This window comes from Desmodus rotundus, chromosome 12, assembly GCF_022682495.2.
Source record: "Desmodus rotundus isolate HL8 chromosome 12, HLdesRot8A.1, whole genome shotgun sequence".
NCBI classification, from domain to species: domain Eukaryota; kingdom Metazoa; phylum Chordata; class Mammalia; order Chiroptera; family Phyllostomidae; genus Desmodus; species Desmodus rotundus.
In genome coordinates, this window is record NC_071398.1 from 72356949 (window position 1) to 72381868 (window position 24920).

General features: G+C 44.4%; 1 protein-coding gene across 4 annotated transcripts; it reads left to right on the plus strand.

Annotated features, from left to right (window-relative positions):
- Window positions 1-7289: 7289 nt before the first annotated feature.
- RAB29 (RAB29, member RAS oncogene family) lies at window positions 7290-14105 on the plus strand. Of its 4 annotated transcripts, none has more exons than XM_024575229.3 (6): window positions 7290-7387; window positions 7665-7918; window positions 10417-10488; window positions 11187-11368; window positions 11641-11762; window positions 12021-14105. In XM_024575229.3, the coding sequence occupies exons 2-6, from the start codon at window positions 7795-7797 to the stop codon at window positions 12130-12132; spliced, it is 612 nt and encodes a 203-aa protein (XP_024430997.1). In that variant the 5' UTR covers window positions 7290-7387; window positions 7665-7794; the 3' UTR covers window positions 12133-14105. The 4 variants fall into 4 exon arrangements, with proteins under 4 accessions (XP_024430997.1, XP_024431004.1, XP_024430988.2 ...); XM_024575236.3 differs by having other exon boundaries at window positions 7318-7387; window positions 7670-7918; XM_045182701.3 differs by lacking the exon at window positions 7290-7387 and adding an exon at window positions 7494-7627 and having other exon boundaries at window positions 7777-7918.
- Window positions 14106-24920: the final 10815 nt, after the last annotated feature.

Consider the following 24920-nt stretch of genomic DNA (forward strand, 5'->3'; position numbering starts at 1 on the left):
GGTCAGAAATACGGGGCCCGTGTGTCGTCTCAGTCTCGCTCACGAGACACCCTGAATTACTGCAAAGTGTTAATTGTCCGCTGGCAGAGCCAGTGTCTTCCAGCGGGCATTTAAAACTCGCCTCCCTCACCCCCGCCTATCTCTGCCGATATTTTTGCCACGTAATTATAGGCAACAGTGCCAACCCTGAGATCAGCCAGCTGACAGACTCCTCAAGTGTGCTGTCTCCTTCAGCTAAAATTCAGAAGCTGAATAAAACAGTATAGTACTGTTTACTACATGATACCGTATTATATTGCGTTAACTAAATATAAGCTCCCAGGAAAATGTCTGGCTCGGAAAATTTTTTAAATGTTCCAAAAACCCTAAAACTAGAAAACAGAAATTGCAAAAAAAAAAAAAAAAAAAAGAAAGAAAAAGAAAAAGTGAGAGAAGTTTGTCTAGCCAGAAAAGAATTTTTAAACACAATTTGAAAGACTTTATGGCTATATTCATGTTTAGTTCAGCATGGGTAACTAATACTCTCTAGCTATTGGTCATATTTTTTAAAATGAAAAATAATTCCAAAGAAGTTTACATGTGTTACATTCAGTGTTATATTCATGGTTTTATACCATGGCATTAATTCCTTATTTTGAACATATTAGAATAAATTCCTTATTTCTACCATAATAGAAATTATTTTCTCTTAGCTCCTATCAAAGGCAGGTTGAACAAGCAGATAGAGAACATTGCTTTAAGGGAGCTCCAAACTGTCGCCTGCCTGGGACACCCACGTTTATCTGTCCCTGACTGCCACAGACTGTCACGTGAGTTTCAAGTACATTACCTAAGCTGCTGAGTACCTCAAAAATTATTCTGAGATGAAGTATTTGGTATGTAGGAGTTAGAGATCCATGGAAATAGCTCTGCCTGGTGTGGCTCAGTGGATTGAGTGCCAGCCTGCAAACCAAAGGGTCTCAGATTGGATTCCCAGTCAGGGCACATGCCTGGGTTGCAGACCAGGTCCCTGGTTGGGGATGTGCAAGAGGCAACCACACATCGATGTTTCTCTCCCTCCTTTTCTCCCTCCCTTCCCCTCTCTCTAAAAATAAAATCTTTTAAAAAAAATATTAGAAATCCATGGGAAGATAAACTAAAGGTTTCAGAGAATAAATGACCTACCCCAGGTGTCAAATATGAAATATAAACTTAGATCTCCTGATTGCCAGGCCCAAAACCAAACCATCCTTATAGACAGGTTCAGGAAGGTAGAAGGGAGATGTCACCCTTGCCTGAGGTACGTGGGGGAACCAGTCCCAAAGCAGGGACACAGCTCCTGACCCTCCTTCCCTGTGACTGCCGTGCTACGGCGGACAGAACCGTGTGTCGTGCGGCCCCCGCACTTCTATGTTCTCCGTCTCTTGCTTTGCTTAGCATCTAGGTTATCTTTTTTCTGTATCAGGGTCAAAGCTGGCAGCCTGAATCCTCTGGGACACCCCAGGGCCTTGCAAGAATTCTCCTACTTCAACCAGGCACAACTGCCAGGCTGCCTTCTCCAAACAAGGCAGGTTCTTTTTTTTTTTTTTTAACCTCAATAAATACAAATCCAGCTGATATCCCCTTTTGGAAGGAGGAAATTCTTAGAAAACACACCAAGAATGCTATACTCATGTTCTCAGAAGTCTCTCTGGTATCTTCATGAAGTTTAATTTTTAAAATAACAGCAAAATGCCCTGGCTGGTGTGGCTCAGTAAATTGAGCTCAGGCCTGTGAACTGGTGGGCCGCTGGTTCGATTCCCAATCAGGGCATATGCCTAGGTTGTGGGCCAGGTCCCCGGTTGCGGGCACTCCAGAGACAACCAACTGATGTTTCTTTCCCTTCCTTTCTCTCTCCCTCCCCCTCTCTCCAAAATAAATAAAATTTAAAAATAAAATTCATAAAAATAACAGTCAAGCACAAGCTTTAGAGGTAGACAGACACAGATGTGAATCCTACCTCTCTGAGCTGGTGGCCATTATTAGCCTCTTCTGATCCCCAGTGGTCCCGTCTGCAGAATGGGACAATAATGCCTTCACAATGGGGCTGTTGGACATGCAAAAGATTCAACAAATAGAAGCTTTTATTAGTATTATATAATGTTGATTGAATTGGTAGTGGTAGCAAAATGAGAAGAGAAATACTCAGAATTTACAATTTGGGATGATATGAAGGCACTAGTGGACAAACAAGGGAATAGACCTGGACCTACCTTGGATTCTACTCATCGGTGACGAGGGTGCAGCTGAAGGTGGACAAAGCTGTGCAGTGAGGAAGGCCAGCCAGCTGCATAGATAGGTCTCCCTTGGGTGAGTGTCCTGTGACTCCGAGCCAGCCTCATCCTCAGGGCTCAGAAACTCAATCCCCCCCCAGAAATCACCTCAGGGATGCTGATTTGGACCCACAAACTCACAGAGGCCTGTGCATAAGCCCAGACGGCACATAGGCCCATCAGACATGGCAGCCTGACCAGCACACCCTCTTCCTGGAAGCAGCTGCACAGGAAGGCAGATGCTCAGACGGTGCCTGGAGTGTTTGGAATCCTAACAGAGATGTTGGTTCTATAACTTGAAAACAGAATGGCATCAGGCCCTGTTAGTCGGCTGCATGAGTCTCCTTGTTTCCCCGTAAGACTCCGGACTCTGCCAGAGCCCAGAGGTGTGGGCGTGTTCTCTCAGCAGCTCCTGGCTTTGCTGACCAGCTTCCCTTCAGATGCACACAATCCTTCTTTAGATACATTTCTACACTCAGTCAGTCCAGTCTGCTGCCTGGGCACCTCTGGTTAATGTTGATTTAGAGTTGAGCTCTGAGAAGGCTGGGAAGACGATGGCATTTCCAGTCCTCAGGGGATGAGGGTGTCGGGAGTGACTAAGATGGCCTATAGATACAATCATCTTTGCTGTTCTCTCCTCTTACAAAGTTCAAAAAATATGGGAAATCAGAACAGAATCATCTGTGTTGAAAGGGAACACCTTCATTTTACAGATGGGACTTCCCGTGCTGCACTGACAGTGGGACCACACAGCTTTTTATACCAAAATTTCTCCTCTAGCTTCCACCCTTTTCCTTCTTTCCCTGCTCCTTATTTGGGGTGGAAAGAAGGTGTATCCATGGAAGGAGGCAAATGTGGCAACAAACGCAGTGAAAACTAGAGTTTGATGTTTCTCCTATGTAGTCACAGGCTCAGAGCAAGCCCCCGACTCCTGGGCAGGGGCCCACAGATGGATGATCCGCAAGCCGCTCTGTGAGCCTGCCAGCTTCTGTCTCTCTGCAGAGCGTTTCCCAGGGCACCTTGCTACTGAGCCTTCCGGCTGAATGCTTAGCTGGGTCACAAGCATCTCACCAAACTGCCTCCTGTGCCCAGTGCAATCAGCAGAAAGTTGAGATTATTTCTGTGAGCCTGGAGTTTGGGGCTGATAGCTATAGCCCTTGGCCTCACCCTTCTCTGGGTCCATCCTGCTCCATGCTGCCGCCAGGCCACTTGCTATGTCACTTCAGTCTCCATTTCATGTCACAAAGAAGCTTTCTGCTGTGAGCAGACAGTGCTGGAGGCTCTGGAGATCGTGTAAGCTCTTTCTCCTCTATTTGAAGTCAAGCTCCCAAGTTCCTAGGAGATTGCTGGTGCTGGGTCACTACAGTATGAATTCACTGAATTCATACTGCTGGCATCCTCGACCACCACCATAAATGAGTGACATAATAAGATATACACCACATCCTCTACAAGAGGCTCTTGCCAGAATCCCATTTTGAGAAAACCATCAGATAATCCAGAATGTGGGACTCTCTTCAAGACAACGAGCCTGGACTCGTCTATCTCTGCATATCCGCACTGTCCAGTATAGTAGCCACCAGCCACGTGTGCCAATGAAGCACTTGAAATGTGGCCAGTGTGACTGGTGAGCTTATTTTTAAATTTATTTAATTTTAATTAATCGAAACAACCACACATGGCTACTGGACACAGCATAGTTCTAGATTTAAAAAGACAGAAAAATAAAACAACCAAGTGTAATGCATGAACTGTGTAGTCTGGATGTCTGTGAAAAAATACTCCGAGGGCTACAGATAGATGTAAATATAAACTGTTTCTGATATTATTGAGCTAATGTTCATTTCCTTAGATACGATAATGGTACGTTGATTTTGTAGGAGAATTCCAGGGTTAGGAGCTGTTGCTGAACTATTTAGCGTGATGCCCTTTCAAGTTGTTTAACACACACAGAGACGAGGCAGACATGCCCAAGTGCCAGTCTTTGGAAATCCAGCTGAAGGACATACTGATATGCATTGTGCTCTTCTTTTATCTTTTCTATGGGTTTGAAATTTTTCAAAATAAAGAGCGAGAAGTAAAAAGGAGAGAGGCGGACACCTACAGGAAATGTGACAGTAACATAGTAGGGCTGGCCACTTCTGCCAACTTCCCCAAAATTGTATTCCAGTCATGTATGTGCAAGTCAGTTCTTTGGCACTCTGAATGTGCTTTCCCTCTCTGGTTTTAAACTCTCTCTGGGAAACTGCAGCTTATTATCAAAGAAATACACCCCACCCCCACCAAAGGAAAGGTCGGACTTGGGGGGACACTAGGAACTTGCTAATCTTCCCTCTTAAATCTTCACTCCTCACCTTTCTGATTGGGGAAGCTTCAAGCAGTTTCTCTCACAGACACTGGGCCAAATTTTTGTATTTGAAGTCTGTGTTTACTTTGCAATATGCTGGTTGCTTATAAATTAAATATTTATAAACTATTACATAGTTTACATAGTTAAACAACCACAATTCAAACATTGTAAATGCTACATAATGAATCGGGGCTGTAATAATAAAGGAACTGTTTATAAATAAGTTCATACTTAGGTCGGGCCTTAAAGCAGCATTTTTCAAAGTGGAAACTGGTCTAGGAGTCACCTGAGTACTTGAGAAAAAGGCAGATTCCCGTGGGTCCTCTCCCAGCCCTACGGAATCAGAATGTCCATATTTAATTAGAGCTCTTAAGAACGTCAACTGTGGTAAGATACTGCTGAAGAAACAAAGCCAGAAGGGTGTTCTGATAGGTGAAGCACCCTAGGCAAAGACACCGGTGGAAAATGAAATTGGTCTTCTAAAGAGTATAAGGCATCTGACCTTGTTAGGGGGTGGGAGAGTTCCTGTTTGAGATACGGTGAGATAAAGTGGGTTAGGCAGGTGGGGCCTGTGCGTGGAAAGCTCAGGACACCAGCTCAGGGAGGATGGCCAGTTTGGGGATAGTTGGTAGACAATGAAGGAACAAAAAATGATGTTTTAGGGAAATCATCCTGACCAGTTGTGTAGGATGAATTGAAGGTAGGAGCAATTAGAATCCTAGAGACCAAAAAGCAGGTCATCGAAGATGATCCAGGTGTGAGATAATGGAAGTGGCACTGGATATGAAGCAGAAAGAATGGGTGGGAGAGTTGTTTATAAAGGAAGAATCAACAGGATGTGGTGACTGACTTTTTTAAAGGGAGGGGGCTGTACAGGCCTGTGTGTAAAAGGAAGTGTTAATAACTCTCAATTTTCTTTTTGCAGTAGCAAAAAAACCCCAATAATACGATTAAAAAATTGGCTAAAGATTTAACAGACTGCTCCAAAGACATATGAGTAGCCAACAAGTATATGAAAAAATATTCAGCATCACTAATCATCAGAGAAATGCAAATCAAAACCACAATGAGATACCACTTCACACCTGTCAGGATGGCTATTATGGAAAAACCAAAAGGCAACAACTGTTGGTGAGGATGTGGAGAAACCGGAACCCTTGCACACTGTTGATGGGAATGCAAAATGGTGTCACCATGACGGAAAATGGTATGGAGGTCCCTCAAAAAATTAAAAATAGAACTGCCTTATGATCCAGCAGTCCCACTTCTGGGTATTTATCCAAGAAAATTGAAATCAGATCTTGAAGAGACATAGCTCCCAAGTTAGCACGGTTTACAATAGCCAATATATGAAAACAACCTGAATGTCCGTCAAGAGATGGATAGATAAGGAAAGTGACGACAGGATGGGAAGAAACCATGAAGGTAGAAAGGTGATTATCAGAAAAAGAGAGGTCAATCACGGAAGAACAGTGTCACAGACGCCATGTGAGAAACAAATTTCAAGGAGTGGTCAACTATGTCAGAGCCAGTGGGAAGTAAGAAAAGACCACTGGAAAGACGTCTGAGATAGCCTGGAATATGAGTAGCCCAGCCTGACCTCTCCTACCTGGGTAACAAACATGTTAGGCCAAATAAGCTGTGATCCATGCTGATGTTTTTCCCTCACAGAACGTTTGAGTGGTAGCCTCTCTGTCAGGAAGTCTGGGCAGGGCTGTTTTCCTACCGCCCCCGCTGCTTTCTCTTCCATTCCTGAGAAATGCATATGCAATAGGGCTTAATTCTGCTTGCCATGAAGCTCCTTATCCTTACCGTACCTCTTACCTAAAGGACAGGCAGGTCAAAGAAGTTACAGGTTGAAAAATCAAAATCATTTGTAAAACTATAGTTTTATTATTATTCATGAGCGACAGAAGCAACAAATGGAGGAGGGCTTTCAGCGCACTCCTAATTAGCTTCTAGCTCAAGTGATACACGAGCAGTGGACAGTGGAACTGGACTAGGTAGGGATCGTGGAAGTGAGAAAGAGGAACTCTTGTTTTCTATCTTTACTGCTGTGGCTAGCATAATTATTTTTAACATTTACTAATGTTAATAACTAACATTAACGACATGGGTTTTTGTAAGGGTCAATCTGTTGATCGAATGTCCCTGAACTTGATTGATAACGATATTGGGGTCATGGAGGAAATGTCAGAGTTGGCTTCTATCATGTTCACAAGATCCTGGGTTTGTGTAACTAACTGAAAGAATAGGAAACGGGCTTCACTTGGAGCATGAGTGATGAGGCTTGAGCTTATATTAGTGCAATAATTTAGGGAATCTATGGAATAATTTTTTCATCTTAGCTTCATAAAACCTTTAAATATGAGAAACCTATCCGGGGACAGCCAAGCAGCTAACATCATGTGGAACGAATCTCTCTTAAGAACCTTTTCTAGTCCAGAATTGCTTTAAAATAAGACTCCGAAAGGCTGAAGGAGTTCGAAAGCCTTGAAACTTTGTGTAAGTTTTTAAAAGCAAAACAAACAAACCAAAAAAAAAAAAAAAACCGGCATAAACTACACTTCCCAGGAGGTCTTCGCGGTCAGTCTCCGCACTTGACTGGCTCTCTTCACCGCGAGGTGAACTGGGAAATGTAGTTCTCTAAGCGACCCTGCACGTGACGCGTGCGGAGTGGGCGATAGAGGCCGCGCCCGCTGAGTCCGGAGAGTGAAGGCATGAGCAGCTCCTTCCTCCGAGATTGGTTTGTTCAGTGGGGGGAGGGCCTCCATCTTCTGCCAAACCCGGGAAATGAGTTGGCCAAGTTTAGTCGCTCGCTGGGGCCGCTCCGGGGCGGTCCCGGCGGGTGATACACCGCAAAGCCTCGTTCCGTTTCTCGGCAAGCCGGACCGGGACGGGGCGAAGGTGCAAACAGCTGGGGGCTCGGAGCTCGCGCCCCGTGCCCCACCCAGGCTGCGGCCACGCGGGGAGGAAGCGCGTAAAGGTTGAGTGCCAAGTTTCCCTTTTTGCTTTCTTGTCAGAGCAGCCCCAACAGGCGGTGGGCGGAATGCCGAACTTCAGTTTGAAGGGGGACAGGAGCTAAAGGGGTTAAAACAGCGACCGACCCCCCCCCCCACTTCCCGCCTCCCTCAGACGTCCACCCAGCTAGCCATGGGCAGCCGCGACCACCTGTTCAAAGTGCTGGTGGTGGGGGACGCCGCAGTGGGCAAGACGTCCCTGGTGCAAAGATATTCCCAGGACAGCTTCAGCAAACACTACAAGTCCACGGTGGGAGGTGAGACGTCGCGGCGGGGAGGGGAGGACCAGAGGCCCGGGGCGCGGACTCGAGATGTGGACTCCAGTGGGGTGGGAGCTGTCGTTGGGTCTTTCCTCGGTGCCTGGGGTCCTAGAGAGGCTAACTGCGGGCATGTGATTTGCATGCCTCTTTGGGGTTTCCTCAGTTAGGGTTTCCTAGCCTGAGCTGATTGCCCAAGAAGAGACCGGGCAGAGATGTGAAGATGGGGCAGGGGGAAGGGAGGTGGAGAAAATGAGCAGTCGCTGCGCTCCGCGAGGGAACTCGGAGCCCAGGTCTCTAGCTGCATGCAGATCCCCAAGCGGTGCTGGGCAAATCTGAGACCAGCAGAGGCAGCCGAGACCCGGTGGAGGGCCTGGTGAGGTGCCAGCCGGGGCTGCTGTCCTGCGCCTCAGGGAGTTCCAGGCAGTTGCGGGAGGCAGGAAGGCATTTAACCTGGCCTAGCTTCGGGGGATGTCGGCGTGGGAAAGCCTGTAGGCCACACAATCAGATGCTTCTCAGGGCTGATGAGCAGGGTGTTTATTGTCCATTGATTGCTCAAATAAAGGCAACCTAGGCATTCTTCAATAACGTGAAATACACTATGTCTTCTACCTGTCTTCCCCACCCCTTTTTCTCTCAAACTGGTTTAGAGAAGAAGGAAGGAAGGAAGGGAACACCTTAAGAGTTCATTTATTTCTTTACAGGTGTGGTCTTTGGATTCTTTTTTTCGGAAGTTGGAAATGCCCTTTTGTTAAGTAGAAGGTGCTTAGCTGAGCAGAGTTGGTGAAGGGGGAGAGTAACAAACTTTTATCTCCGTTAAAATAACTTTTTTAAAGGGAAAAAACTTGCACCAATGTAAATTTTGAAAATGTGTGCTGGTATTCATCACAAAATTTTAACAAGTTAACAAGCATTTACATTGCAATTAAAACAGCCTTCTTAAGAACACCTAGCAAGCCCTGGCTGGCACAGCGCAGTGACTCGAGCATGCGCCTGTGAACCGAAGGGTTGCCGGTTGGGTTCCCAGTTGGGGCGTGTGCCTGGCAGGGGCCCCTGTATGTGGGTCGCGGAAGGCAGCCACACATTGATGTTTCTCTCCCCTCTCTTTCCCTTCCCCTCTCTATAAAAATAAATAAAATCTTTCAAAAAGAAAAGAAACATCCAGCAAAATTAAAAGTTTAAAGTTTCAAACCCACTCTGCCCCCCACCTCCTAAATAATATGAGGGTCCCTATTTCATGGATTTGGTTTTAAAATGTCCCACTAATTAATTTTTAGCAATTGCTTTAGTTTTCCTTTAGTAAAGAATATAAGTGATTCTGGCTAATTTTTTTTTTTCAGTATTTATTCTAAATTCTCCCTAGCTTTTATTTCTGTCACAAATGTGGAAGAATATATTTCCAGACCTCAAAAATGATCCTATTTCTCTCCTTATCAAAAAGCTCTTCCTCTAGCATCCTCATTGAGCCTTAACTCATGGGGTCTCAGCATCTGCCTGTGTTGCAGTGTATTCCAGAACAACTTTTTAACTTTATTTTTCTTTACCCAATGACATTTTTTCATTGCTTTTAGAGAGAGAGGGAAAAAAACATTAATCAATTGCCTTCTCACGCCATCCATCCCCAACCGGGAATTGAACCCACGATCTTTGGGTCTGTGGTCTACTGGACAATACTCCAACTGACTGAGCCAGCACAACTCTTAAGCATTATCCATACAGTGTCTTCTTTATGAGAATCCTCTGGGACCTGAACTTTATCCCATTCCTGCCCAAGATAATTTCTATGCCTTATGGAGGATGTAGAATTCCCCCAAGGGTGTGTTTTTATCCACACACCCTTGTGGGTAATCCAATAATACAACTGGATTAGAAGCCAAGAGTGAAACTGAATGTGAAAGAGTCAAAAGCCACCACACTTACCTCATTTCCCCCTTCTAGAACCCCATCATCCCTTCCCTGAGAAAACCCCCTAACTCTCCCAGATTACAAGGGTGTCCAGTCTTTTGGCGTCTCCAGGCCACATTGGAAAAAGAAGTGTTGTCTTGGGCCTTGCATTAAATACAAACACTAACAAAAACTGATAAGCAAAAAAAGATTTTAAGTAAATTTCTGGTTTTGTGTTGGGCGGCATTCGTAGCCATTCTGGGCTGAGTGTGGCCCTCTGGCCAAGGGTTGGACACCCCCCGGCTGTGATTAGGAATTGTTTTCGTAATTACCCCCTACCCTCCTATCTCCAGCCTTGGAGAGAAGTAGTATCAAATAAATTGGTTTGACAAGAGAGTAAGAGCAAAAAACTCCCTTCTGAGAGTGAGTATAAATGAGCTGTCCTATACGTAATGCATGAGTGTGGGCTCAGCTCATCGAGGGCTTAAAAATTAAATGAATAAATAAATAGGAATTGTGTATCCCTAGTGTTGTAACTGCATATTTGATCTGAGGTTTTTCCATGGGTTGTTTAACGGTAAATTTTTTTCAATATATTATACATATATTTTCAGTGGATTTCGCTCTGAAGGTTCTCCAGTGGTCTGACTCAGAGATGGTGAGGCTCCAGCTGTGGGATATTGCAGGTACGCTGGGAAGACTGAATAGGAACAAGGGCAACATTTTGGTTTGACCAGCCAGCTGCCAGAGAAAAAAATGGAGCAGTAAAAGCAGAAGTTTTTTTCCTGAAGCTGGAATGATTGAGCTGCTCGGAGGATGCATGAGCTGAATAGACATAGGACTTTTGTAGGTGTTTTCTGCAGATGTCTTGCCCTGAATAAACAAATAAGTGTAAAGCGGCATCTGTGGAGGTAGAGGGACCGACAAGGTGGTGGACTGTCCAGGCTGTGGGCGGATGCGCCTGCAGCAGGGGAAGTGTGCTTTTTCCAGGTTTTCGGGAAACCTTGGTGAGAAACAAGTTACCCAGAAAGTAGAGACAACAATAATTAGCTAACCCTTATTATGTGTCAAGCACTTTTCTAAACATTTTAGGTTCACTGGCTCATTATTCCTTGCAACGACCCTGTGATAAAGCTACTTCTTCTGCCCCCACTTTACAGATGGGAAAAAATTAGCCATTGAAAGCTCAACTTGTCCAAAGTCACATGAATAGTAAATGACAGAGCAGGGATTTAGATTGGAGAATGTGGGTACAGCATCTGGACTCAAGCACCATGCACACTGCCTTCTCTCCCACAGCGAAGGTAGAAAGGGCAGGGTGTTAGAAGGGGCTTTGGGACTGGTTCCCAGGATCACCTGCTGGAGAATTTCCCTCTCCTCCCAGGACAGGAGCGCTTCACATCCATGACACGACTGTACTACCGGGATGCCTCCGCCTGTGTTATTATGTTTGATGTTACCAATGCCACTACCTTCAGCAACAGCCAGAAATGGAAACAGGACCTGGACAGCAAGCTCACACTGCCCAACGGAAAGCCTGTGCCCTGCCTGCTCTTGGCCAACAAGGTACACGGTCAATCTAGGCAAATGGCCACTGGCCGCAGTCTTTGGTGGGAGAGCAAGCTGTCTAAAATGCTCTTCAGGTCTGGGCTGGCAAAATCATCTCTACCCCCTTTCAAGGGATGTTGAGACTTTCTTTGGGAAGAATGTTGAATGTAGATTTTAGATGCTGCTGTTCTTAGCCATTGGCGGAAAGGTTTTAAATCCACAGGCATCTCAGCTGTGTTCCTATCCCCAGGAAGTTTATGGTGTTGCTTTTTATTTACTGTCCTTGCCAGTGTGATCTGTCCCCTTGGGCAGTGAGCCGAGACCAGGTTGACCGGTTCAGTAAGGAGAACGGTTTCATAGGATGGACAGAAACATCAGTCAAAGAGAACAAAAATATTAATGAGGCCATGAGGTGAGTAGCTCATGGGCACACAGACGTGCCCATCTTCCACTGCAGCCCGTTGGACCTTCTTTTCTTGTTTCTGAGCAAATAAGAACAGACTGGAATACCAGCTTCTGAAGGTCAGGGGCGCTGCCCTCCCTTCTGCAGTAACCGGGGACAAACCCTGTGGCTCTCCTGAAATGGCATTTGGTGTTAAGACAGACAATGCCTGCTGTTTCTCCTTTTCCTCAATCCAGCTTTTCAGACTTATTTTTATTTGTTTTTCAGAGTCCTCATCGAAAAGATGATGAGCAATTTCAGAGAAGATGTGTCTTTGTCCACCCAAGGGGACTACATCAACCTACAAACTAAACCCTCCTCCAGCTGGGGCTGCTGCTAGGAGTGTCCTGCATGCTTTCCCTCCCAGTTCTAATCCCTTCCCTTTGGTTGCCCACTCAGCAATTTTATTAAGTACATTCAAACTGTCTCCTGCTGACTGTCCAATAAGGAGGGCCATCATCACCAAGAAGTGACACCTGGGACCCAGGTGCATTTCTGCATCTCCCGCAGCCTGGTTCTCACTTGCTGCTGCTGGCTCACGTGGCCCAGGTAGTACCTCTTGTATAAGACCACCGCATCACTCAATTTGTGATCTGGGGCTTTGGGGGAAGGATTGGAAATCAGTATCTGTGTCTTAAGGATCATAATTCTCAGCTGCCTTTGAGCTTGTGTTTCCATCTGATGTATGTTGAGATATCAATCTGATATGACTTCAGATTGAGAGGGAAATGAAATCAAAGGTCCATTTCCCAAACTCCTTGCAGGTCAGGCTTTCAGATTCTTTCTGTCTTGGAATTTGAATTTACTGTAACCATCTGATTCTGAGATGCAGGAGTGGAGTTGGATATCTTTGAGTTTTGGGCTACTGGAGGTGACTCAAAAGTCACTGTATTTTTGAAGCTTCTAAACTCATAATTAGCTTTCTCTTGGCTTCAAGAACAGTCAACTTACCCTGACCAGGTGGCTCAGTTGGGTGGAAAATCGTCCCATGCACACACACAAAAAACTGTTGTAGATTCAGTCCCTGGTCGGGGTACATGCCGAGGACCCAGGATGCATGTTTGAGCCCTAGTCGGGCACATATTGGAGGCAACAATCGATCTCTCTCTCCCTCTCTCAAAATCAATAAACATATCCTCAGGTGAAGGTTAAAAAGAGAATAGTCAAGCTTTTAAACTATTTTGTAAGATGAGAGCTTTTCTTTCCACAAAGAAATTACTCCTCACATCAGGGTGTTCTGTTTGTCTCCCTGCCATAGGGTAGGGGCAGGGTTTGCAGGTTTCTGAGTTGTTGTCTTGATGCATAATGCTGCACGAGGTGCCCAGCTGTCTGTTTCTCGAAGCTCTGGGAATGCGAATGGAAGAGGGAGAGGTCACTAGAACAAAACCCTGTGGGGCAACTTGCTTAGGAGCAATCTGCGTGGCTAGCACTTAACAGCCATAGGAAGTGAATATTTTGTACAGACTTTTGTCTGGGGGTGGAAGTAGACAGAAAATCGTTAGCTAATTTAAGTGCTAAATCAGGTAGGGTTTTAAGACTTCTGAGTCCCAACCTCAGCCTACTGAATGAACATTTCTGGGGGTGAAGCCTGGGAATTTGCTAGTTCTCAAAGCTTCCCAGGTGACTTTGATCAGTCTGGTTTGGAAATGCCACTGCTGGAGAACTTGGTACCAAGTTGCAGAGACCCGGGCCTTCCCTGGTGGTTCCCCCGGTGGCTCTGACTCACGCCAGACTTTAAAGGCCACTGTCCTAAGGGAGAGACTAGAGGCCAAATACCAGAAAAAGAATGAGATCCAAGCCTTCAGTAATGTGTTTACTTTTCTGTCTTTTGTTTTTAATGCCAATTATTGTAACTTTTGCACAACTTTTGAGACCTTGAAGTTCTCTTTTGTATTACCCTTTTCAGGTAGAGTTTTTATTACAATGATTCTGAAGATAATAGTGGATTAACATTCCCTTTATATGAGAAGAAAATTGATTTTTATGCACTGGTTTGAACCCCTGGAATATAAATAAATGGGAAATAAATCTTGTATTCGTGGTGGTTACTGGCCATTCATGTGAGTTTGTTGAGTGTTATCCTATGCTGATTGTTCAAGAGCATTGTGGAAGTGAAGACTACTTTTTTAAAAAAAAAAATACCTTCCTTAAAAGTGAAGGTGAATGTTTTTCTGCTTATCTGGTAATTTACTAGTAAGTACCAGCTGCCTAGTACCAATTCAGTACTTGATGTAACATCCCAAATACTATTTGGAAATGCGACCATTTAAAAAAATTGAATATGCCACATAGACAATAACAAGGGGGGTGGAAATAGAGGAGGGAGGTGGGGAGGGGGGAGGGGAAAAGGCAGAAAACTGTACTTGAACAACAATAAAAAATGTTTAAAAAAATTGAATATGCTTTCTTTTCCCATTTGCTGACTCAAGATATATCTACCTTTTAAAGCATTGCTAGTAGCTGGCCTGCCAGCCCTTCTGGATTTTGTCTCCCAATTGGTGAAAGTTATAGGCCTGAAACTAATTAAAGAAGAAATTGAAATATAACTGATTCCTGTATGTGTCCCTACCCATAGAGAAAACAATAAGGAAGAAGAAAATATTTACATGATTCAAAATGTGATTATACTAAAACAGATCCTATCATTGGATGCCACCTCTTAGGTAAAATTATTTGGAACATGGAGACTGTTGTATCCCTTCCTTAGAGAAGTGTCTGTATTTGAGACAAGATGCCCCCAACCACTCGGCTGGTCTGGCCCAAAGAAAACCAGCATTCTCTGCAGAATGTTCTTAGAGACCCGAGGAAGGGCTGAAACAGAGCTGCCCTGTTTCAGCTGGAGCAAAACAGCTGAAACAAGGGATGGAGACTGCCATGGCTTTCTACTCTGGACAGAAAAGCCAAGTGACCACACAAGCAGGGAGAAGAGACAAAGGTCAAGGAAGGCCCTTCAGCAGTAACTGATGTTTTGCTCTCTCGTTATTACTAATGAGCCAAAATTACTCCAAGATGATTTTCCTAATTCACTTTCTCTAGCTATTGCTAAAGTGTGTTGGGTTCCTCATCTTTACCTATTATCTCCAGTTTCAACTCTTCATGTGGTCTGTCTTCTGTCTTCAGGACACCGTGTCCCATCTTACATGAGGCCCTCCTGCCCTTCATTGTCCTGTAGGCAGTGGCCTGCTTTTGACGTGATCTAAGGACATGGTTAGAAGATGTAAGAATCTCCATGGGCCCTGGCTGGTGTAGCTCAGTGAATTGAGTGCGAGCCTGCGAACCAAAGGGTCGCAAGTTCAATTCCCAGTCAGGGCACATGCCTGGGTTGCAGGCCAGGTCCCCAGCAGGGGGCGTGCAAGAGGCAACCATACATTGATGTTTCTCTCCCACTCTTCTTCCCTTCCTTCCCCTCTCTCTAAAAATAAATAAATAAAATCTTTTAAAAAATCTCCACAGTATTCTATAAAATTTAATGACCAGGTTGCCCAAGGAAACAAACCTATTTATTTCCCCTCTACCTGTCTCGGTTCACTATGTTTAGATAGAGTTCTCAGCTGTATAAGTGACTCATTTATTAAAGCCAAACAACCCCCAAAGCTGCAAGTTGGATGAGATAAGAAACCACCAGGAAATGATGTGTGTTCTAAAAAACAGAATGTATTTTTAATTCAGCCATCAATACAGAGACTTGACAGTATATCTGCACATGACTTTCATTGTTATTAGAAAAACCCTACCTTCTCTTTGGCTTTTAAACATAATCTGAATTCACTCAAGTTTTATCTGCAAAGTTTCAGTATAATAATGGCATTGGTCTGTATCAAGGTTTTCCAGGGAAAAAGAACTGTAGGAGCATAATTATATATATGTGTGTGTGTGTGTGTGCATGTGTGTGTGTATAAAGGGGTTTATTATAAGGAATTGGCTTACTGGATTATGGAAGTTGACAGGTCCAAAATCTGCAGACCCGATATCCCAGTTAAAGTCTCAAGGCTGGCAGGCTGGAAGAAGCTGATACTTCAGTTCGAAAGCCATCAGGCAGGTAAGAATTCTTGCTTACTCAGCAGAGGGTCAACCTTTTATTCTGCTTAGGTCTTCAACTGATTGGATGAGGCCCACCCACATTTCCTAGCACAATCTGCTTTATTCTCTCTATTGATTTGAATGTTAATCTCATTCCTAAGCACCCTCACAGAAACACCCAGAATTACGTTTGACCAAATATCTGGGCAGCTGATGGCTCAGTCAAATTGACACATAAAATTACCCATCACATGCACGTAACAGTCCTTTCCTGGGGAATGGTGCCATTTGCTGCCTTCAGACTCTAATTGGATTCATACTCATCAAAGTCCACCTGACTGGGACCTAACTGTGGGGATCAAGAGGAGACAGTAGATAGGGAGAGGAAGGAGAAAAGGTAGGCTTTTTGTGATTTACCAGGGTACGAGCAGGGTAGCGCTGGGTACCAATGGCTGGTTTTGTATGAGACCTGCTTCTCAGATACGTGAGTAGTGAGTGCTTTTCACACTGTCTTGAAAATGAGAAAGCAAACTGTTTTCCCCATTTTATGTTTGAGGGAACAAATGTCTCTAAATTTGACTTTCTGAAAGGCAGCTGGTTGAATTTGTAATGAAGCCAAGACATATCTGCAAGTCTTCTAATTCCCGATCTCCATTCTGTCCTTTAGGTTTCTGGGGAATATTTAACCCAAGAAAGCTATTTTGGAAAAGAAGCCCAGACAGAGAAACAGAACTGGTCTGTGTTTGAAACTCTTGTTTTGTATTAGATTTTGGTTAGAGACCATGTTCATATGTGGAATGGAGACATAATTAAATTTGGAGCCAAATTAAGTGCAGTTTGGATAATATACAGTACAGATACATTGTAAGATGCTTTACTGACAAGTTCTACTTACTAAGATATGTCACCCAAATGCAGTGACTCATTTAATTTTGAATATCAGCTCTCTTGTTTGCAAGTACAGGGATTTCAGCAGCCATTCCCTTGTCAACTGTTGCTACCAGTAGCTAACATCTGAGCGTTGCCATAAACCAAGTAAGTATTCTGAGCGCTTCACATATGATATATATAAATGAGGAAACAGGCACAAAAAAACAAGACTTTGCTCAAGGTTACACAGCTAGCAAGTGGCAAAACTGATTTTTAAGCTTAATTAGTGTGATTCCAGGAACTGGGCCTTTACTACCACTTACTTCCTCCCATTTCACATTATGTGTGTTTTGGTCGTGGCATCCTTGAAGTTTTTTCTAAATATTTTATTTATTTTTAGAGAGAGGGGAAGGGAGGGAGAAAAAGAGGGAGAGAAACATCAATGTGTGGTTGCCTCTCACCTGGCCCCCACTGGGGACCTGGCCTGCAACCCAAGCATGTGCCCTGACTGGGAATCAAACCAGCAACCCTTTGGTTCACAGGCCCATGCTCAATCCACTGAGCCACACGGGCCAGGGGTGAAGTTTTTCCATACAACAATTTTTCACTATGGTGGAAGCAAAGAGTAATTTATTAAATGGGCATATATGATTTTACTTTTTTAAAAGTAGATAGAAATATATTAAATGGGCATATGGCCATCTTTACTGACCTTTATAATGAAAAATTTTAAATCTACTCCTGAAATGGAGGAAAGAAAAATCCAAACCACCATTTATTTACATTTTGATAAATTTGTTTTCAATCAGTTTTTTAAAGCAAAAAATTTTTTCACATAATTGTGTTCACACTTAAATCATTTTAGATTACATATCTTTTATGTATCCAGTATTATAGTAGGAGTTGTGGGGGATATAAAGATCTATGCCGTAGAAGTTCAAAGGGGAAGGAGGTTAAGAAAGATTTCTGAAAAGGAAGTAGGACTAGATGCAAATCAAGGAAGAGGGGGACAGGATTTTAGCTTGGGAAGACAGGGAGTTTAGAATTCTTAGGTAGGTTTGAGAAATAGCCAGTTCCCAAAGGGCTCATGCTGCAGAGCAGAGGGGAATAAGAAACAATCAGAAAGATTGTTGACAGATTGGGCCATTCATGATTAAACTGGTAGTGCCACACCTGCCATGCACCAGCTTCTTTATTAGGTGCGTGGGTTGAAGGCCTGGAGAAGACAGGGTTCCTGGCCGTGCGGGGCAGTCTGGAAGCGAGTCGGACGGATCAAGGCATTGCGTCCCACTGCAGGGAGTGCCCAGTCTACCCGCAGTGATGCGGGACCGAGGGAGGTCGAGAAAGGCCTCGTGGGCACTTCAGCTGAGTACATGTCGCTAACTGAAGCACTGCAAGAGGAAATAAATGCATCTGAAACAAAGGGAAGTGAATAAAGGCATGGGGACATGCAGTAAAGAGCGGAGCTTGCTCAGAGAACAGTCGATGTCATAACAGCTGGAGCCGGGAGGGAGGTGGAGGAGGGGACTGTGAGAAAATGAGGTTAGAGATAGGACCAAATGGAGGAAAGCCCCACAGGCCATGCCACAGCATTTGAACATGACCTTGTAGTGGAGAACTATTAAAGAGTTTAATTTTTTTTTAAGTTTTTTTCTTATTGAAAAAATATATAAACATTACCTTTTTAAAAATAAATAGAAATATATCATTTTATACTTCTGGATGTCAGAGGTCCAAACTTGGTCTCAGTGGACTAACATCAAGGGGTTGGCAGGGCCCTGACAGGTGTGGCTCAGTGAGTTGGGCATCATCCTGCAAACTGAAAGGTCACCGGTTCAATTCCTATTCAAGGCATAAGCCTGGGTTGTGGGCCAGGTCCCCCACTGGGGGCATGTGAGAGGCAACCAATCAATGTTTCACACATTGATGTTTCTCCCCCTTTCTTTCTTCCTCCCTTCCCCTCACTCTACAAATAAGTAAATAAAATGTTTTTTAAAAAAGATGTTGGGACTTCCAGCTAAGTTGGAGACATAGGCATATACACTGTGCCTCCTCACACAACCAAAAGAAGAACAACAACAAATTTAAAAACAAAAAAATGACCAGAATTGCCAGAAAATCAAACTGTATGGAAGTCCAACAACCAAGGAGTTAAAGAAGAAACATTCATCCAGACTGATAGGAGTGGGGAGACAGGCAGCTGGAGCGGAGAGGACTCAGACAAGGTGGCTGGAGGACCAGGCAGTCCCACACTTGAGTGTAAATGAACTGGGAGGAACAACTGTGGAGAGAGACAGACCGTGCAACCCAGGGTTCCAGCGCAGGGAAATAAAGCCTCAAAACTTCTGACTGAAACAATCTGTGGGGGTTGTGGCAGTGGGAGAAACTCCCAACCTCACAGGAGAGTTCATTGGAGAGATCCACAGTGTCCCAGAATGTACACAAGCGAACCCACCTAGGAATCAGCACCTGGAGGACCCAATTTGCTTGTGAGTAGACATGGGTTGCTCTGCCCTGCTGAATATCCAAGGCTTCACCCCTTATTACAGAACGGGTGCCCTGAGACAAAAAAAAATATGGCCCAAATGAAACAACAGATCAAAGCTCAAAAAATAGAACTGAGCAGTGAAGAGATAGCCAACCTATCAGATGCAGAGTTCAAAACACTGGTGATCAGGATGCTCACAGAATTGGTTGAGTATGGTCCCAAAATAGAGGAAGAAGTGAAGGCTATGCAAAGTGAAATCAAAGAAAATGTACAGGAATCAACAGTGATGGGAAGAAAACCAGGACTTAAATCAAAGATTTGGAACAGAAGGAAGAAATAAACATTCAACCAGAACAGAATGAATAAGCAAGAATTCAAAAAAATGAGGAGACGCTCAGGAACCTCTGGGACAACTTTAAACATTCCAACATCTGATTCATAAGAGTGCCAGAAGGAGAAGAGGAAGAGCAAGAAATTGATAACTTATTTAAACAAATAATGAAGGAGAACTTCCCTAATCTAGCAAAGGAAATAGACCTCCAGGAAGTCCAGAAGCTCAGAGGGTCCCAAAGAAGTTGGACCCTAGGAAGCACACACCAAGGCACATCATAATTACGTTACCCAAGATTACAGACAAGGAGAGAATCTTAAAAGCAGCAAGAGAGAAGGAGACAGTCACCTACAAAGGAGTTCCCATTAGACTGTCAGCTGATTTCTCACAAGAGACCTTACAGGCAAGAAGGGGCTGGCAAGAAGCATTCAAAGTCAAGAAAGGCAAGGACCTACATCCAAGATTACTGTATCCAGCAAAACTATCATTTAGAATGGAAGGGCAGATAAAGTACTTCCCAGATAAGGTCAAGTTAAAGGAGTTCATCATCACCAGCCTTTATTATATGAAATGTTAAAGGGATGTATCTAAGAAAAAGAAGATGATCAAAAATATGAACAGTAAAATGACAGCAAACTCACAACTATCAACAACTGAACCTAATACAAAAACAAAAACAAACTAAGCAAACAACTAGAACAGGAAGAGAATCACAGAAATGGAGATCACGTGGAGGGTTATCAGTGGATAAGGGGAGGGGGAGAATGGGGAAAAGGTACAGGAAATAAGAAGCATAAATTGTAGGTACAAAATAGACAGCGGGAAACTAAGAATAGTATGGGAAATGAAGAAGCCAAAGAACTTATATGTACCACCCACAGACATGAACTAAGGTGGAGGAATGCTTCGGGGGAGGGTACAGGGCGGAGGGGAATAAAGGAGAAAAAAATGGGACAACTGTAATAACATAATCAATAAAACATATTTAAAATATAAATAAAAAAACAAAAAAGAGGTTGGCAGGGCTGCACGCCTTTATAGAGGCTATAGAGAAGAATCATTTTCTTATCTTTTCTAGCTGGGAGAGGTCACCCACATTCCTTGGTGCATGGTCCGCTTCCTCCATCTTCAAAGCCAGCAGTGCCTGGTCAAATCTTTCTTACATCTCATACTCTAACCTTTTCTGTCCCGCCTCTTCTACTTTTTAAAAACCTTGTGATTGACAGGGGACTTAAGAGTTGGAAAATTTTAGTTTAAGTAATAGCTAATAAGCTTAGTAATCAATGCAGGTAAAAGCTTTTGTTCCAGGAATGACCCACCCTGACTCCAGGAGACTATAAGCAGTTCCACCTGTGTGACTCAGGAGGACTGCAAGCAATTCAAGATGATATCTGAGCCATTGTACTCCAGTGTGAGATGACCAACTCCCAGGACACAGCTAAAGACCACTGCCTGGGGCACAGCTTAAGACCACGCCCAGAGCAAGAATACGGAAGTTGTGTTTTTTAAATCCAATTAACTTTTCCCTGAATTCAAACCCCTTACCTATACTTTGTTCTCCTTGTAAAAAGGGCCATTTTAAAATGGAATTTAAGATTGTGTGTTAGGGTATGAACCTGCCATCTTCTCAGATCACTGGCCATTGGAATAAAGCGCCCATACAGAGTCAATCATTGTCAATGCTTATTGGGTTTCATACTGACAGGCAGCCCGAACTCTGGTGTCTTTTCCGGTTTCATATTTTGGTGATTCCGCCAGGACAGACTTTGGGACTCTCCAGTACGTCTGAGTATTTGGCGGGGAGTCCCATTGGCTGAGAGGTCCCGGGGCTTTGGATTTGGAGAATCCCAAGCAACTTCGAAGTGACTTCACTTGGGGATTCGCCCCCTCACTCCCGGTGCTTCCTGTGGTTTACCGCGTTTGATTGAATGGTTGCACTTTCTGGTTCAGGCTAAAATCCCGGATCACGACTTAGGTCGTCTGGTAAGGTACCTTTTTGGGTTACAAGGCTCGGTCTGAAAAAAATGACGTCCAATTTGGTTTGGGTACCCTCTGTCTGAAGGAGCTCCCTTTGGAAAAGGACGTCTTCCGATTTGGTTTGGGTACCCATTGTTTGGAGCTCCATCTGGCAGAAGGGGGGAAAAAGCCTCCATTCCGGGAAACAGCCCTTTGGGGCCAGTTCTGTCTAATCTGTCAATTTACGAGCGTATATCTAGAGCGTATGTTTTTTTTATTATACTGTTCTGTTTGTGTCCTGTATAATTTAGACTCAGGAGAGCGCTGGCCATTGAATGGGTCTTTAAATTATTGTATTACACTGCAACTAGAGTTGTTTTGTCAAAAATCAGGGAAGTGGGACAAAATGCCTTACTTAGAAGTTTTCTTTTGAGTTTACATGGTAAAGAGGCAGAATTAAAAGAAAATAAGTTAACAGCTCAGAGAAAAGAAAATTTGCATGTGAAAGATAGAAGCTCAGATCTGAGAGAGGGACCAGGAAGATCTAGATATTATGACCGCTGCAAGCTGGTCAGAGTTCCCACAGCCCCAGGGGATCTACTCTGATGAGGGAAATGGGGAAAGTGCACCTGAACTGGCATCGCCATCTCAAATCGGTCAAGGAACCAAATTTGGTGGAGGAAAAGCCCCTACCGGGCAGGGCAATATCCTTTTCAGAGATTTCCAGCAGGAGTAAGTCCAGCGGGCCAGCCTGCTGGATATTATTGGGCACATACTCTGTTTTCTACATTGGATCTGTTAAATGGAAAAGCTCAAACCCTTCTTATAGAGATGATCCTGCTAAAATGACTGATTTGGTTGCGTCAGTGTTTGCCACTCATCATCCCAACTGGGCAGACATACAAGCCTTATTGAATTTTTTGCTGGAGGGGTTGAATGGAGGCTGGTGTTGGATAAGGCAAATGAAGAGGCTCGGAGGTTGCACCAAGAAAATCCAGATGGGGTTCTGGGCCCTCCTGGGGCAATACCTCTGACCAAGCCCAACCAGGACCCTAATGGGGATGGCCTTCCTCTCTTGGAGCATTATAAGAGATGCCTCCTTGAGAGAATGGGGAGAGGCGTCCCTGAGCAGAAAAGTCTGAGTATGGTGCAGGCATGGCAACCAAAATCCACAGAGGACCCCTCCCAATACCAGGAAACAGTTAAGGAGATTCCTGGGGATGATGGATGGCAAGTGACTGCCTCATTTGAATTCCAAACTTTGGGCTCACTGCTAAACCACTGTATGAGACTCTGAAGGGACCGGAATATAGCCCTTCAGAGTGGACAAAGGAGTGCACTCAGGCTTTTGAGTCCCTGAAGGTGCACCTGGCTTCTGCACCAGCCTTGGGACCTCCAAACCTACTGAAGCCCTTTCAATGACATGTGCCTGAGAGACGGGGCATTGCCCTAGGATTCCTCACCCAAATGCTTAGTGACATTTGCAGCCCATCACATAATTGTCAAGGAAATTAGATCACGCTGTCCAGGAGTAGCCAGCCTGCTTGAGAGTAGCAGCCACCTGTGAGCTCTTGCGGGAAGCTGAAAAAGTTTTCCTTGGGACAGCCTATACCAGTTGTGTGCCCCAGCAAGTGTTGAGCCTGGTGGAGCAAAAGGGAAATATGTGGCTCACTGCTGGAAGAACGGGAATGTACTAAGCCATTCTTCTCGACAATCCCAACGTCTCCCTCAAAACTGTAAGTAAATTAAATCCTGCCTTTTCCTGGAGCCTGACTCAACTGCGCTAATACATGACTGTACTGAGGTAACTGATGAAGTGTATTCTAGCAGAATTGATTTACAGGACCATCCCCTAGAAGAAGCAGACTGGACTCTATACAGATGGAAGCAGTTATATGGGCAAAGGAAGCAGAGAGGCTGGGTATGCAGTTGTGACTCTTGAAGGAGTAGGGGAGGCCAAGGCCTTGCTTCCAGGAACCTCTGCTCAGAAAGCTGAATGGACGGCATTGACTAGGGCGCTGGAATTGTCGCAAGAAAGAGTGGACATGTACACCAACTCAAGGTAAGCTTTCCTGAGTTTGCAAGCACATGGTTCAATCTGGAAGGGAAGAGGACTATTAGCCTCCAATAGAAAGGAGATTAAGCATGCAGCAGAAATTCTGAAATTATTAGAGGCTGTTCAGGTACCTTTCCAGGAGGCAGTTATGCACTGCCTGGGGCATCAGAAAGAGGACACTGAAGCAGCTAGAAGAAACAATCTGGCTGAATGGGCAGCAAAAGAGGCTGCTAAAGGAATGTTTATAATGCCTTTGGTACCTGTTCTGGACTTGTCACAATTTGACCCTGAATATTCAAGTGCAGACTTAGAGAAAGCTAAGGGTTGGGATTTTAATGAAGGTCCTGAGAGCAGATGGAAAAAGAATAAGAAAGGAGCCACACTGTTCTCCTGAACATTTAGTAGAGACAGTCATGAAGCATTTGCATGAGGCCACACACTGTGGAAGAGACTCATTAACCACCTATGTCAAACTGTGGCTCACAGGTCCTGGAATTTCTAGAGCCACAAGAAAAGTAATTGCTGGATGTGTTGTGTGCCGGAAGAACATCCCCAAGACAGATCCCCGTCAAAACAGAGAAAGAAAGCAACACCAAGGACAGTGTCCACTTGAGGACTGGCAAATAGACTTTACCCAGATGCCAAGGGTCTGAGAGTGGAAATATTTGTTAGTCTTTGTTGACACCTTTTTCAGGATGGATAGAAGCTTATCCTACTAAAATGGAGAAATCCTCGGAGGCAGTGAAAGCTTTACTGAAGGAAATAATCCCTCACTTTGGCCTCCCTGGCAGCATCCAGATTGATAACGGACCTGCTTTTGTTTCAGAAATTACACAGGAGGTTAGTAAATTTTAGGAATAAAGTGGAGACTCCACACGGCATGGAGACTTCAGGCTCCTGGGAAGGTAGAGAAGATGAATCACACCTTGAAGAAAAATATAGCCAAGCTGTGTCAAGAAGTTCATTCCATTGGGATCAAGCTTAGCCCACTGCCCTGCTCAGGATAAGGGTGGCTCCTCGAAGTGGGATTCAGTTGAGTCCTTATGAAATTGTGTACAGGTAGCCATTTCGGGTCACAATGGGGGTGGAAGATATGTATATACATAAAAACTGAAGGTAAAGAAAATGTACAACATTTAAGTCAGGCCTTAGCTGTGATGAATGACCCTGCCTGTATTAGAGACTTCTCCCCCACAGGTTTGCTGCATTCCTTTGAGCCTGCAGACAAGATGGTACTCAAGATATGGGTAACAGCATCTCCAGAAAGCCAACTAGGAGGAAAGTGGACTGGACCTTGGGACATACTTCTCACCACCCCCACTATGGTAAAGTTGGCAGAAATAAAACCTTGGATTCATCACACCAGAATAAAGAAAGCACTGGAGGAAGACCTGAAAGCCACCTTTC

Excerpts from the sequence above, each read along its gene's own strand:
- RAB29 (XM_024575220.4), top strand. The coding sequence starts at position 7,435 with ATGAGTTGGCCAAGTTTAGTCGCTCGCTGGGGCCGCTCCGGGGCGGTC. Across the intron at positions 7,628-10,416 it reads CGGGGAGGAAGCGCGTAAAG|TGGATTTCGCTCTGAAGGTT; the intron begins GTTGAGTGCCAA and ends ATATATTTTCAG. Across the intron at positions 10,489-11,186 it reads CCAGCTGTGGGATATTGCAG|GACAGGAGCGCTTCACATCC; the intron begins GTACGCTGGGAA and ends CTCTCCTCCCAG.